Below are 11479 nucleotides of genomic sequence, written 5' to 3' on the forward strand. Positions count from 1 at the left end.
CAAGGCAATGACTGAGCTAGGAATGGGCACAAGACACATTCTAGCCAACAGCAACGGTGGGAAGGCTGGTAAGGGGTTCCTGGCAAAGTTTCCTCACTGAGAGAGACCCACAGGAAGCGACCTCTCCTCTTTCCAGGGGAAATAGTGGTGTCTATCTGTGAGCACCCTACCTGTGCATACACCATGCAACCACCGGCAAGCCAGCCAGAGGACAAAGTTGCTGCGATATGTCAGGTGAGGCAGGAGAATGGAAAGAACTGGGAGCTTTTTAGGAAAAAAAAAAAAAAAAAAAAAAGTCCTAAAAAAAAAGAGTGGCACGTTCTACTGAGTGAGCCAGTCAGATGCCCCATAATGAGACTCTCTGATGCTGTTCATAAACTGCTTACATGACCAGCCTGGAACTCACCTGCTTTGGGACTTCTTGTCAAGTGAAAGCAACTTCTTACTGTTAAGCCGGGTTAGTGGGCTTTGTTGTTCCGGCTTATGAATACAGGCATGACATAACTGCTGTATGTCAGGGTCATCACGTCTCCTTAGGGAGTGTGAAGCAGGGCCCTAAGAGGTCAGGTGGCTCCAGAGGCCCCGGGAATCCAAGTGTTCCAGTTGAAGGCAGCACCAGAGAGGCCAGCCCAGCTGTGACTTCTCTCAGCAGATATGAGGAATGCATTTCAGTCAGCATTTTCAGAGGTTCTCCTGTCTCTTAGGTCTGTTTACCCCTCGTTCTTTCCCAAACCCATTATACCTCCAAAATGAGTGCTAGCTGGTTTCTAGAAAGTTCCACATTTAACATCCTTCTAAAGGGAGTCTGAATCTGAGAGCTGAGAGGAGCTGAGAAATAAGGAGTAACTCTATTATGAAAATTGCATCTCTTTGTTTCTAAGACTACTTTTTACATTTGGTCAAAAAAGGAGCTTTACAAAGCACAAGCCTAAGAAATCCTAAAAAGAAAACCTGTGTGTGATGGAGAAGTTAGTGACAGGAAGCATCTGAGCATTTACTATTAAAATTCCATTCGAACTCATTCCCGACTCATTCACTAACATTACCCGAGGCTATTTATGAAGTGACATAAAACTTCTGCCTCAACACCACTGGTGAGACACTAATTAGTGTAAGATCATCCTGATGCTGGCCTTGTTGCCAGGACTGAACCACCATCTGCTAAAATTAAATTCAACATAAAAAGGAAGAAAAAATACGTATACCAGTATATACCCACATTCCTAAAAGTTATGTTCAACAGAACTGGCTCCCTATCCTTTTTTTGTTTCTCTCCCCTTCTGCCTCTTGAAGCGGGCACAGGTAAGAGAAGACAAACCCTTTACCAGCTACTCTGTACCAATTACCATGAGATGCTTTCACTTACCCCTGACTTAATTTCAAAGCAAGCCAACTAGAGGAAACAGGCCTATACAACAGCTGAAGAGTGCTCACCCACCAGGCCAGTGAGCGGGGACGGCCACTAGGAAGGCACTTAGACCTCTTGGGAACCATCCTGTGCAGCCTGCTGCAGACACGCTGCCTGCGTCCTATGGGTCCCCACCCCCATACCCTGGGCTGTGGCCCCCCGGGCCCCAGCATACCTTCGTGGTATCCGAGTGCTTGCTCTGCAGTTGCTCCAGATACAGCTCGTTGACCTCCCCCAGGACCAAGAGCTGCCGATTCAAGAACTCCATCTGCTGCTGGACCGACTCGCTGTTTGAGAGCTAACCAAAACACGGGGGGGGGGGGGGGGGCAAAGTGAGGGATGCCATGGCACACATCTGGCAGATGGGCAGTACACAGGGACCAGCTAGTTAGCACCTCAGGGTTTCAGTGCTAGGAGACAATAAAATCCCACAATTTCAAATCCCTTAATGCAATGGCTGCTGGTGAAGAAGGTGTCCAAGGGCCACGATAATGGACAGAAATGCACTTCAAAATGGTGCTGTGCAAAGGCAAAGCAGCAGAGATTTGCTACATCAAAATGGCCACCCACAAGACACCTATAGAGGACCTATAGAGACATCACCTATAGTGATGTCTGTGACCATCACTGCGGGGACATGAGGTCCAGGTTTAAAGCACAGGAAAACTCACTTGTTCATAAGTGACTTATACATAGTGCAGTGAATCCCAAGAAGGGAGGGATCCCAACTCAAGAACTTTTCGGGAACAAACTTTCCACATTTACATAAATGAGTATTTAAGTAAGAGTTCCCTGGGACACACACAGACAAGGTGCACCCAGGCAATTCTCTGCTGCAGAGACTGTCCTGTATGTTGTGGAGTGTGTGCAGCACCCAGGCCCCTGCCCCCTTGATGTCAGTAGCACCAAAAATGCCCCTATACATGCTCACCTCAGCAGGACATATGCTAAAATTGGAACCAAATGCCTCCACACAGTGCCCCATTTCCCCTGAGGAGTGGGAACCCCTGCTGGAGGCACTCAGGTAATATACTTGCCCTGTCTGAAGGAAGAATGTCAGCAAGAGATGTGAGGAGAAGCCCACACCCATTTCTTACCTTCTGGGACACCTGACTGAGCAGCAGCTCGGTGTGACACACCTTGCTGTTGGCCTTCTTCAATTCCAGACGCAGCTCTGCGATCATGTTCCTGCAGTCCTCCAGCTTCGTCTGTCCAAAGAGATGTGCCAGGAAGTTACACAGCACCACCCAGCTGCCGGCCCTCGGATGAGCGGGGAAGCCCAGCCTCTCAGCTGCTCTACTATTCTTGGGCCATTGGGATTTAGCTCCTTAGTTTTAAGAATTAAGTTTTGGTTGATTCCTAAGTTCTTGATTTGTTTAGCAAAAGAACAAAAAGATCTGAGATCAGCTGTCCCCAAATTGTGCACTGAAGAACCCTGGAGCCTGGAGCCACCACAGGGCTGCTGGGAGATTTTAAATTTTTGAGAGGAACGCAGTGACACCTGTCGGTCATCATGTGAATTACAAACTGGAGGAGTTCAGAGTGAGCATGAGCCTGTGGTGACGTAGTATCTTTGTAGAGCTGGGTTCAGGTGTTTGTTGGGATAAAAACCACCATGTGAATATCAGTGTGAAGTGGGAAATGAGGGTGTTAGTGTCCAATGTGACTGCAAGGTCTGAGCCTCTATGGGTGTCTGACAGGGGCGCACACAGTAACTGGTAAGTTACTGTGGTCATTTAAAAACAAAATCTAAAAAAAAAAAGAAATACCACTTAAATTTAAGTGTATTGTTTTCAAACAGCTGCTGAGTTGTCAGAATGTAAATACTAAATTGTTTAGACCTGCTTTAACAAGTACACCTGGGGATCCCTGGGTGGCTCAGCGGTTTAGCGCCTACCTTCAGCCCAGGGTGTGATCCTGGAGTCCTGAGACTGAGTCCCACATTGGGTTCCCTGCATGGAGCCTGCTTCTCCCTCTGCCATGTCTCTGCCTCTGTGTGTGTGTGTCTCATGAATAAATAAATAAAATCTTAAAAAACAAAACTTTTGGTTGTGGAATGCCAGGGAAGTTACCAAACTGCTACCGGAACTATGGACAACCCAAGAGAGCCGGGGAACCTTTGCCCTAAATGCAATCTATGTGCTGCAGTGTAGAAAAGCCCTTTGTGCTGGCTGGGATGAGCGAGGCGCTGGTGTGTCCTCTCCTGGCTGCCCGTGTCTGGGGCTGCCGCCCATACCTGCAGCTCCTGGCTCTGGTTATAGAACTCCTCCCGGTCATGCTGCAGCTGTCGGATCTGGCTATGGAGCTGGGTGACCATCGTGTCTCGCTGATCCTGCAGCTGGCTGTACCGGGCTTGTTCCTTCTGTAGACTAACCTTCCAGATCTGGATGTCCTTCTCCTGTAACTTCAACTGGTCTTTCTAGCAGAGACCAAAGACGTAATCATTTCAGCTGCCTTCAAACGTGAGTGGTGAGGAGCACATGTAACCCATGCCAACAGCCACACGCCACCCTGAAGCTGTCATCACAGGCCCCAGCATCCGCCGGTTCACAACCGTCCAGCTGGGCTAGAGATCACAGGTTACCAATTTCACAGTAGCCAATGGATCGTAAGATGCTGGAAGAACTTTTCTCAGGTACCAATTACTCCCAACAGCTTCCAAAGTGCTAACTAGGGGGATCCTTGGGTGGCTCAGCGGTTTAGTGCCTGCCTTCTGCCCGGGATCGAGTCCCGCATCGGGCTTCCTGCATGGAGCCTGCTTCTCCCTCTGCCTGTGTCTCTGCCTATCTCTCTCTGTGTCTCTCATGAATAAATAAATAAAATCTCTAAAAAAAAAAAAAAAAAAAAAAAGTGCTAATTAGCAGTGCTGGCAAAAGACCTCTAATAAATGCTATCAATCAAGGTCACCAAAAATAATGAACATTTATTGGCTGCCCACTCAGGCACCGAGCAAGTAGTCACATGACTTCTTTAGCACCATGCTTAAAAAGTGTGTGCTATTATTATTCCTGTTTTACAGAATTGGTAAAAGAGGCTGCAAGAGACTAAGCTATTTTCCTAAGGCAAAAAAGTGGCAGAGCCAAGGCTAAGCCAAGACCAGTGGCCTCCAGGTCTGACTGGCTTCTCCACTATGCTACAAGAGGTCTGCCATAAAATAACTTGAGGAGAGTTGATTTTGTATTTTGAGAAACAAGATAATGCTCTATGATCACTCTAGGCAATTACAGACACACACACACACACACATACACACACACACACACACACACACACGAAAATCACTCATCCCACAGGTTCCGAGAGCAGCAAGGCCATTTGGAGACCCAGCCAGCACCCCCAACTGCAGCATTGAGTAGACCAGGGACGGAAAGCTTAGGCCCCAACTCAGTGGCCACTGTCTACACATGACCAACAAACACTGCAATGCCCCTTCCACGTAGCCCCCGTGACGCTCACCATAGCAGCATTGTGCTCCTCCAGAGCTGCCGCCTTGATCACCTTGCGGAGGAGCCGCCTGTTTCGGAGAGCATGCTGCTGCCTCTTAAAACGCTCATAGAGTAACTGGTTGTGCAGTAAAAGCAACTGGTTACGGAGGGTTCGGATCTCATCTGAGGGAGGAGAGCCTGATTTTAAAGCAGAGGGAGGGTGGCAGAGATGCCTTTTACAGATGGTTCCGTCAAGACCCTCCCACGGTTAGCTAGCTTAAGAAACACAATTCTTTCAGAAACAAGTCACCATTCTGAAATGGTCACCTGGGTCTCAGCAACAGTCACGTACCAGGGGAGGGGGGAGAGGATTTACTACCCAGCTCCCCGTTAAAGGAACACAAAAAGCTAGAACATGGCAGGACTCCTAAGAGCTTCACTGACTTTTCCCCACAGACCCAAACCATACGTACAGTTACTCAAGGCTCCTTTCTTCTCTCCCATGTTGTGTACTCCCCCAGGCACAGCTCCAGCACCACTGACCTCAGGGTCTTTCCTAGGAAAGCCTGGCACAAGGTTTGTACTCTCTGCACTTCTACCCTCAGACACATGCTACGTGGCACTTTTCACAAGTAGAAATGCTGGCATTGCAACATTTGAGACAATAGAGGCCAAGCAGATACGCTGGCTGGAGCCACAGCAGAGGGGAGACCTGCTCCTACAGGGCACACCTCCTTCGAGGACAGAAAAGGCGACAAGCACGCAGGATCCACACAGGCTGGGCCTACAGTGCAAGTAACAACTTTACCTCCAAAGTGGGTCCAGTCGACAGACTTGCTGGGTAAAGACAACCTAGGAAGAAAGGTTTGGGGGAATAAAGTTACCAAGCTCGCCTGGACAACCGTCTCTGGAATGTTGATTGCGCAAGGCTAGATCACATCCTTGTGGTCAAGAGCAGGAGAGGCAGAAGAAAGTTTCAATCCGCAGGTCCACGGGGAGTTAGAGGCGGTGGCGTGCACTGGACGGAGGGTCGACACCCCCACCAAGCATGACCGAGTCTCCAGGGTGCCAATGCCCTCCCTTGGAGCTCACGCCTGGGCCAATGTTTGCTCAACTCTCCAAGGCGACTGAGAGATCAAACATACTACCAGCTATTTTCAACCCTCTGCACTGAAATACACAGCGGGTAGCCAAGTTTAAGGAAAAAGTAGGTAATGTACCTGAGCCTGTTACACCAAATCTCATTCAAAAAGACAAATCTCTGTTAAATTCCACCTGCTGGAATTCTCAAGCCCCCTCCTAACCACTGGGAAGGGTAGTAGGAGGAGGCTTTGAACAACAGCTCAGACAGGCCTCTCCTAGGAAAGCCTGTGTGCCAGCACAGAGGAGGGGTAGGGCCCCCCGGGTTGCCCTTGGGTTGCCCTTGAAATGCCACTGACTAGACCTTCCATCTGACGAACCGTGCTACCCAAACAGGAAAACCAAACCTGCAGCTGGAGGACTACACACCAAGACAGAGGTTCCTAGGTCACCTAACACCAGACCCTCATCCTCACATTCTGAGAGCACGTGTGAGCACGTCCTCGCAGGACAGCGGTGAGGACACCACACAGCTGCGCACGCGCAAAGACGGGAGCTGGGAGGACAGAGAGGAGCCAGCTGCCTCTGTGAACACAGAGAACAAATCCTGTCCCCTCCTGCACTTCCCATATCTTATGCTGAGGGGATGCCTAGGGAAAGGACGCAGCGGCTGGGCCCTTACCGACTCAGCTCCTTGCTGTGCGCGTCGGCTCCCTGCTGGATCAGCCTATCCAGAACTTCTGCTGGGGAGGTTGAGGGCGGGTAGTCTTCCTCTGTGTTTCCTTTTGCTTTCTTTAACAGTTCCTTGGTCTTCTTGCTGACAAAATGATGGGCGGTCTTTGGCAATGCCACCTCAAAAAGATGATCGTAAGGGGGAGGCTGCCCACTTCCAAACCCCACTCCCCTCTGAGGTGGAATTTTACAAGGGCTGGGAGTGAGGATGTTGGTCTCCAGCGAAGTCTGGCGCTCCCTGTCCCCGGCAGGGCTTTCGTGGGTGCCTCCACAGGGCAGGTCTATGGGAGTAAAGGCTTGCTTTGGTGTGTCTGGCCCACGCTTGTCCAAGGAGGAGTTGAAAGGTTCAGGATTCACACTGGTACCCTGAGGACCAGAGGTGGCTGAATGGGTCTTGCGAGGACAGCCCGGGAGACTGTCTGGGTAGAAGGGAGAGTCAAAGCCTCCTCGAGGAACCAGGGGCTCAGTGTCAGCCGTCGTGATCTCTGAGAGCTCTTTTGATATCGCCGCTGAGAAGACGAAGGGAGGTAAGAGACACCACTGTAAACAGGCCATCTAGGTGAGGCTAGGCAGCGTGGGGCTGTGTGGGGTTAAGGGCCATCCAGAGCAACCCATAAAAGCAGCCTTCCTTTCCCTGGCATAGGGCCCACAATAAAACTCCCACCTCCTTCCCCCAGGAGAAGAAAAACCAAGTAAGCCTGGGAGTGTTGACACTAAATCCCAGTTTTCGTAGCAATCGCATCCAACCCCAGAATCCCACACACTACCTTCTTCTTTGTCTTTTTCAACGCTATCTTCATCAGAGGCAAGGTCCCCTAAAAACCCTGGAAGATCACTTAGAGTGACAGAACCTTTGAGGCCAGGTAGCTCTTCTAAAGAAAAACAAAGATTTTATATATATATATATATATATATATATATATATATACACACACACACACACACACACATATAAAACCCCCACAACTGTAACACTGCTCGCACAGCAATAGACAACATCCATACTGATTCCTCCTGCCAAGTGAAGGGAGAAGGCTAGAAACCACTCTCCCTGGAGTGACTCCAGAAAGCAAGGCTACCACAAAGGGTCTAATTAAAGGTACCAAAAACATAATCCCACAGAAAATAAAATCCTCCATTCTTAATGTCTCAGAGAACAGATAAATACCACAGTCTGACCAGCTCAAAACACAGGTCACAGGTACTTCACTGCAATAGCTTAAAAGCTTTTTTTGGTGTTATTATTAGGTCGGTTTTTAGAATTAATTATACTTCATTATCTCTGAGCTTCATTGTTTTGTGGTGTTCCTGAATTTTCTCCGTTGCACAGATAACCTAAGAAGAGACAAGCAAGGTCTAGGGTTACCCAGAGACTTTACCTAATCCTCTGTCGTTTGGAAGATGGTGCTGTCTGTGTAGACAGGGCCTTGCTGAATCTGTTTTCTCTTCCTGAAAAGATAGGTACCATTTAAGTCACAGGGCAGAAAATTACGTTCCCTTAGGTAAAATACATATTCTAAAAATCTAAAACTTTAACACAATATAAAAGAGTTTAAAGTTTAGCTCAGTGGTTCTCAAACTATTTGGTCTCAGGGTGCCTTTATGATCTTAAAAACTGAGAGTCCAGGGCACCTGGGTGGCTCTGTTGGTTGGGTGTCTGCCTTCAGCTCAGGTCATGATCTTGGGGTCCTGGGATCAAGTCCCACACTGGGCTCCCTGCTTAGCAGAGTCTGTTTCACCCTCTCTCTCTGCCCCTCCCTCCTCTGCTCATGCTCTCATTCTCTCTCAAATAAACAAAATCTTTAAAAAATAAAAAATCAAAAAAGAAAGTCCCATAAACTTGTATTTATGTGGTTCTCACTATTGATAGTTACATCAGAAATCAGACCAAAAAATTTAAAACTATTTACTAATTCACTTAAAAATAACAAATCCATTACATGTAAACCTAAGTGATTTAAATTTTTATGAAAAACAACCATAGTTCCCAAAACAATAAAAAGAAACTTAGAGGGGTGGAACTGTTTTACATTTGTGCTATCTCTTCAGTATCTGGCTTAATGGAAGAGAGCTAGATGCTCAAGTCTGCCTCTGCTTTCAATCTGTTGCAATACGTTATTTTGCCTAAAGTATATGTAGGAACTTTTGAGCCCCAGTGTTAAGTAGTTACAAAAAGACTTAATCTTTAATGTCACACCAAAACTTGACAAGGAGTCACTTCTTAAAGGTTAGTTACAGTGTAGGATCTGAAACCATGGCACTCCACCCCTCATACTGTGCTAAAGTCCACTAGTCTACTCTGTACTCTGAATGCAGCTTTTACCTACAGTGGCTCCGAAACATCACACACTGGACATTTAGAAGATACTGGCTTGCCGCATTTTGCAGGGTTTCCCAATGAGGAACTATTCACTATATGACATCAAAAACTCAATTATTCACCAAGCTCTCCTGGGCTTTTCAATCTCTTCATAAAAGTCTTGGAGACACTATCAAGGATCATGGTGACAGAGATCAGGTTTTTCATATTCTAATTGCACCTGAAAACCAAATTTTATCACTGATAGCAAAGACTGTCCATTGTTTATTTTGAAGTGACAGACTCAGCTGGTCACGTAAGCAGTAGCCTGTCCCACACCCAGATCTAAATAACCACTCAGTTTGTCAGTCAGCTGATCTTCCAAATAAGACTGGTACTCCACAAAAAATGCAGCTGGTCCAACAATCAACTCAAGTAACGGCACAAGTGTTTGTGATGTCTCTCCTATTTTATCTCAAAGAATGTTAAACATATAGAAATGTCAAGGGTTGCAATATAATAAAATTAATCATTTTTACTGCTTTCTATAGCCCTCTCTTAAGATACTGGTATTTCGGGTTTATCTTTGTTCTTTTAAACTGAAGAAAACATGCCAAGGAAGAAGGCAGCAATGCACACTGGACAGTTTGCTGCTTGCCCTGATTTGTGCTGGGGGCGGGCCCTTCACCCTATTGTTCTGGACCATGCTTATGAGCGCCAAAGTAGTCAAAAGGGGAAAGAGCAGGTTAGTCTTACTACAAAAGCAATCCACCTCCCAGGGTAAGCAGATCATGCTCTGAGAGCTGCTAGCCAGTCTATTTTCAGTTGTTCTGATCCAAACCCATCACATTTCAGGTCCAAATTCCATCTGACACAACAGGGTTCCTTCCCAGAGCGAGGCTGCACTCAGGGCCCTGTGCTGGGGCAGAAGGACCATGGACAAGTCTGTACATACCTTCTTGGGAGCTGGGACTGTGGCCTGCTGGAGGGAAATGTGCACATAGTCATCCGAGTGGCACAATGGGGCTGGAGGAGGAGAAGTTGCTGGGGTTCCCAGAGGAGTTCCTTTTCCACCTGCTCACAGACAAGGACAACATATACACCATCACTGAGCCTATTACAAAACTCTGAATTCTTTCAGCCTGCCTGGGACAGTTAAGAAAGCTGCTAGAGAACTTTCTCGGGATCTAAAGCCATCTTTATTTGTTTACTTTCTAGGTTCTGAAAACCCCAGAGTTTGCAAAGCATGAGTTGTCAAAGACAGGCTATTATAAGCAGCCCCTAACTCACTGCTGGATCTAAAAGACAGTTCCTTGCCCTGCACAGTGGGCCCAGGCCAACCAACTGAATCCCACCTCAGACATACATACCAGCTGTACCAAAGACTTTACTGTAAGGGTGTGAGAGATCAGGTGGGACATTTCCAGGAGAAGTTGGAGGAGTGGTCATACCACAAACCATAGATGGGCTCCAAAGAGTAGCCTGGGAAGTTAATACAAAATGTCAGCAATGAGAAGTGAACACCAAGTCATCCCTAAGGCTTATATCCATGACCAAATGGAAAAAGGCATCTTATTTAAAGCTTTATTATGAGACAAGAGGCATTCTGTAAATCTAGCCTCCAAGAGAAACCCAAGTGGGAATAGTGACTAACTTTCCTAAAACCACCTGTCCTTAAGAATAACTCCTAAAAGGAGCAGAATGAGATTTTCCCAAGCATATGCTAAATCCTGACCCAAACAGCTTCACCAGCAAGCAGAGAAGCAAGCAGGCACTCTTTAACACCATACTTGTGGCGGCTCAGTCAACAGCCGTGTCGACGGGGGACTCAGAGTCTGAGGTGGCTGCCCGGGCGTATTTAGCAACGTCAGCCGAGAGCTGGAATAAGGGGTCGAGGTAGCACTCCCTAAAATGAAAGGGAAAGGACATGTGAGGTTAGTGTGCGACTTTAAATTATTCTGAAAACAACAACAACAAAAAATATGGCCCTCTAAACCATTTGATAATGTTCATACTTAAAAGAAAACTGAGGGGACTCCAGACATCCCAGGGACAAAGTAATATTTGAATGGCTCTTTAAATGGCTCTTTGGAAATAAAGTCCAGTAAGGCTATTTCTTTGTTTGGTTTTTTACAATTTTATTTATTTACTTGGGAGGGAGAGAGTGGGGGAAGGGCAGGGGAGAGGGAAGGAAGAGGGAAAGAATCTCAAGCAGACTCCCCAGTGCAGGGCTCCCAGGACCCTGAGACCATCCAGACCATGACCTGAGCCCAAACCAAGAGCTGGACACTTAACTGACTGAGCCTCCCAGGCACACCAAGTTCAGGACAGTTTGATGTCAAGTGAAGTTTCAGGATAACATGAAAAAGCACAGCCTGGATGACCCTTTTAGTGGGTACTACCTACAGATTAAGCCTGCCTTTTCTAGAAACCAATTCTTTTTTTTTTTTTTTTTTTTTAAGATTTTATTTAGTTATTAGAGACAGAAACAGAGAGAGAGAGAGGCAGAGACACACAGGCAGAGGGAGAAGCAGG

At 47.2% G+C, this 11479-nt stretch overlaps 1 protein-coding gene across 13 annotated transcripts in view; it reads right to left on the minus strand.

The window, feature by feature from the left end:
* Positions 1-11479, minus strand: part of TSC1 (TSC complex subunit 1) — a 50545-nt gene that overhangs the window by 7426 nt on the left and 31640 nt on the right. For 12 of the 13 annotated variants that reach the window (XM_077851198.1, XM_077851193.1, XM_077851203.1 and 9 more), the window contains 11 exons: positions 10735-10850; positions 10315-10426; positions 9900-10018; positions 8025-8094; positions 7413-7517; positions 6596-7154; positions 5642-5685; positions 4865-5031; positions 3645-3827; positions 2506-2616; positions 1584-1706 (listed from right to left, as the gene is read on the minus strand). In XM_077851198.1, coding sequence (XP_077707324.1) covers positions 1584-1706; positions 2506-2616; positions 3645-3827; positions 4865-5031; positions 5642-5685; positions 6596-7154; positions 7413-7517; positions 8025-8094; positions 9900-10018; positions 10315-10426; positions 10735-10850 — 1709 coding nt within the window. The remainder of the gene's footprint in view (positions 1-1583; positions 1707-2505; positions 2617-3644; positions 3828-4864; positions 5032-5641; positions 5686-6595; positions 7155-7412; positions 7518-8024; positions 8095-9899; positions 10019-10314; positions 10427-10734; positions 10851-11479) is intronic. The other variant, XM_077851205.1, reaches the window with a different exon arrangement.

The sequence above is a fragment of the Canis aureus genome, chromosome 16, assembly GCF_053574225.1.
Source record: "Canis aureus isolate CA01 chromosome 16, VMU_Caureus_v.1.0, whole genome shotgun sequence".
Lineage (NCBI taxonomy): Eukaryota > Metazoa > Chordata > Mammalia > Carnivora > Canidae > Canis > Canis aureus.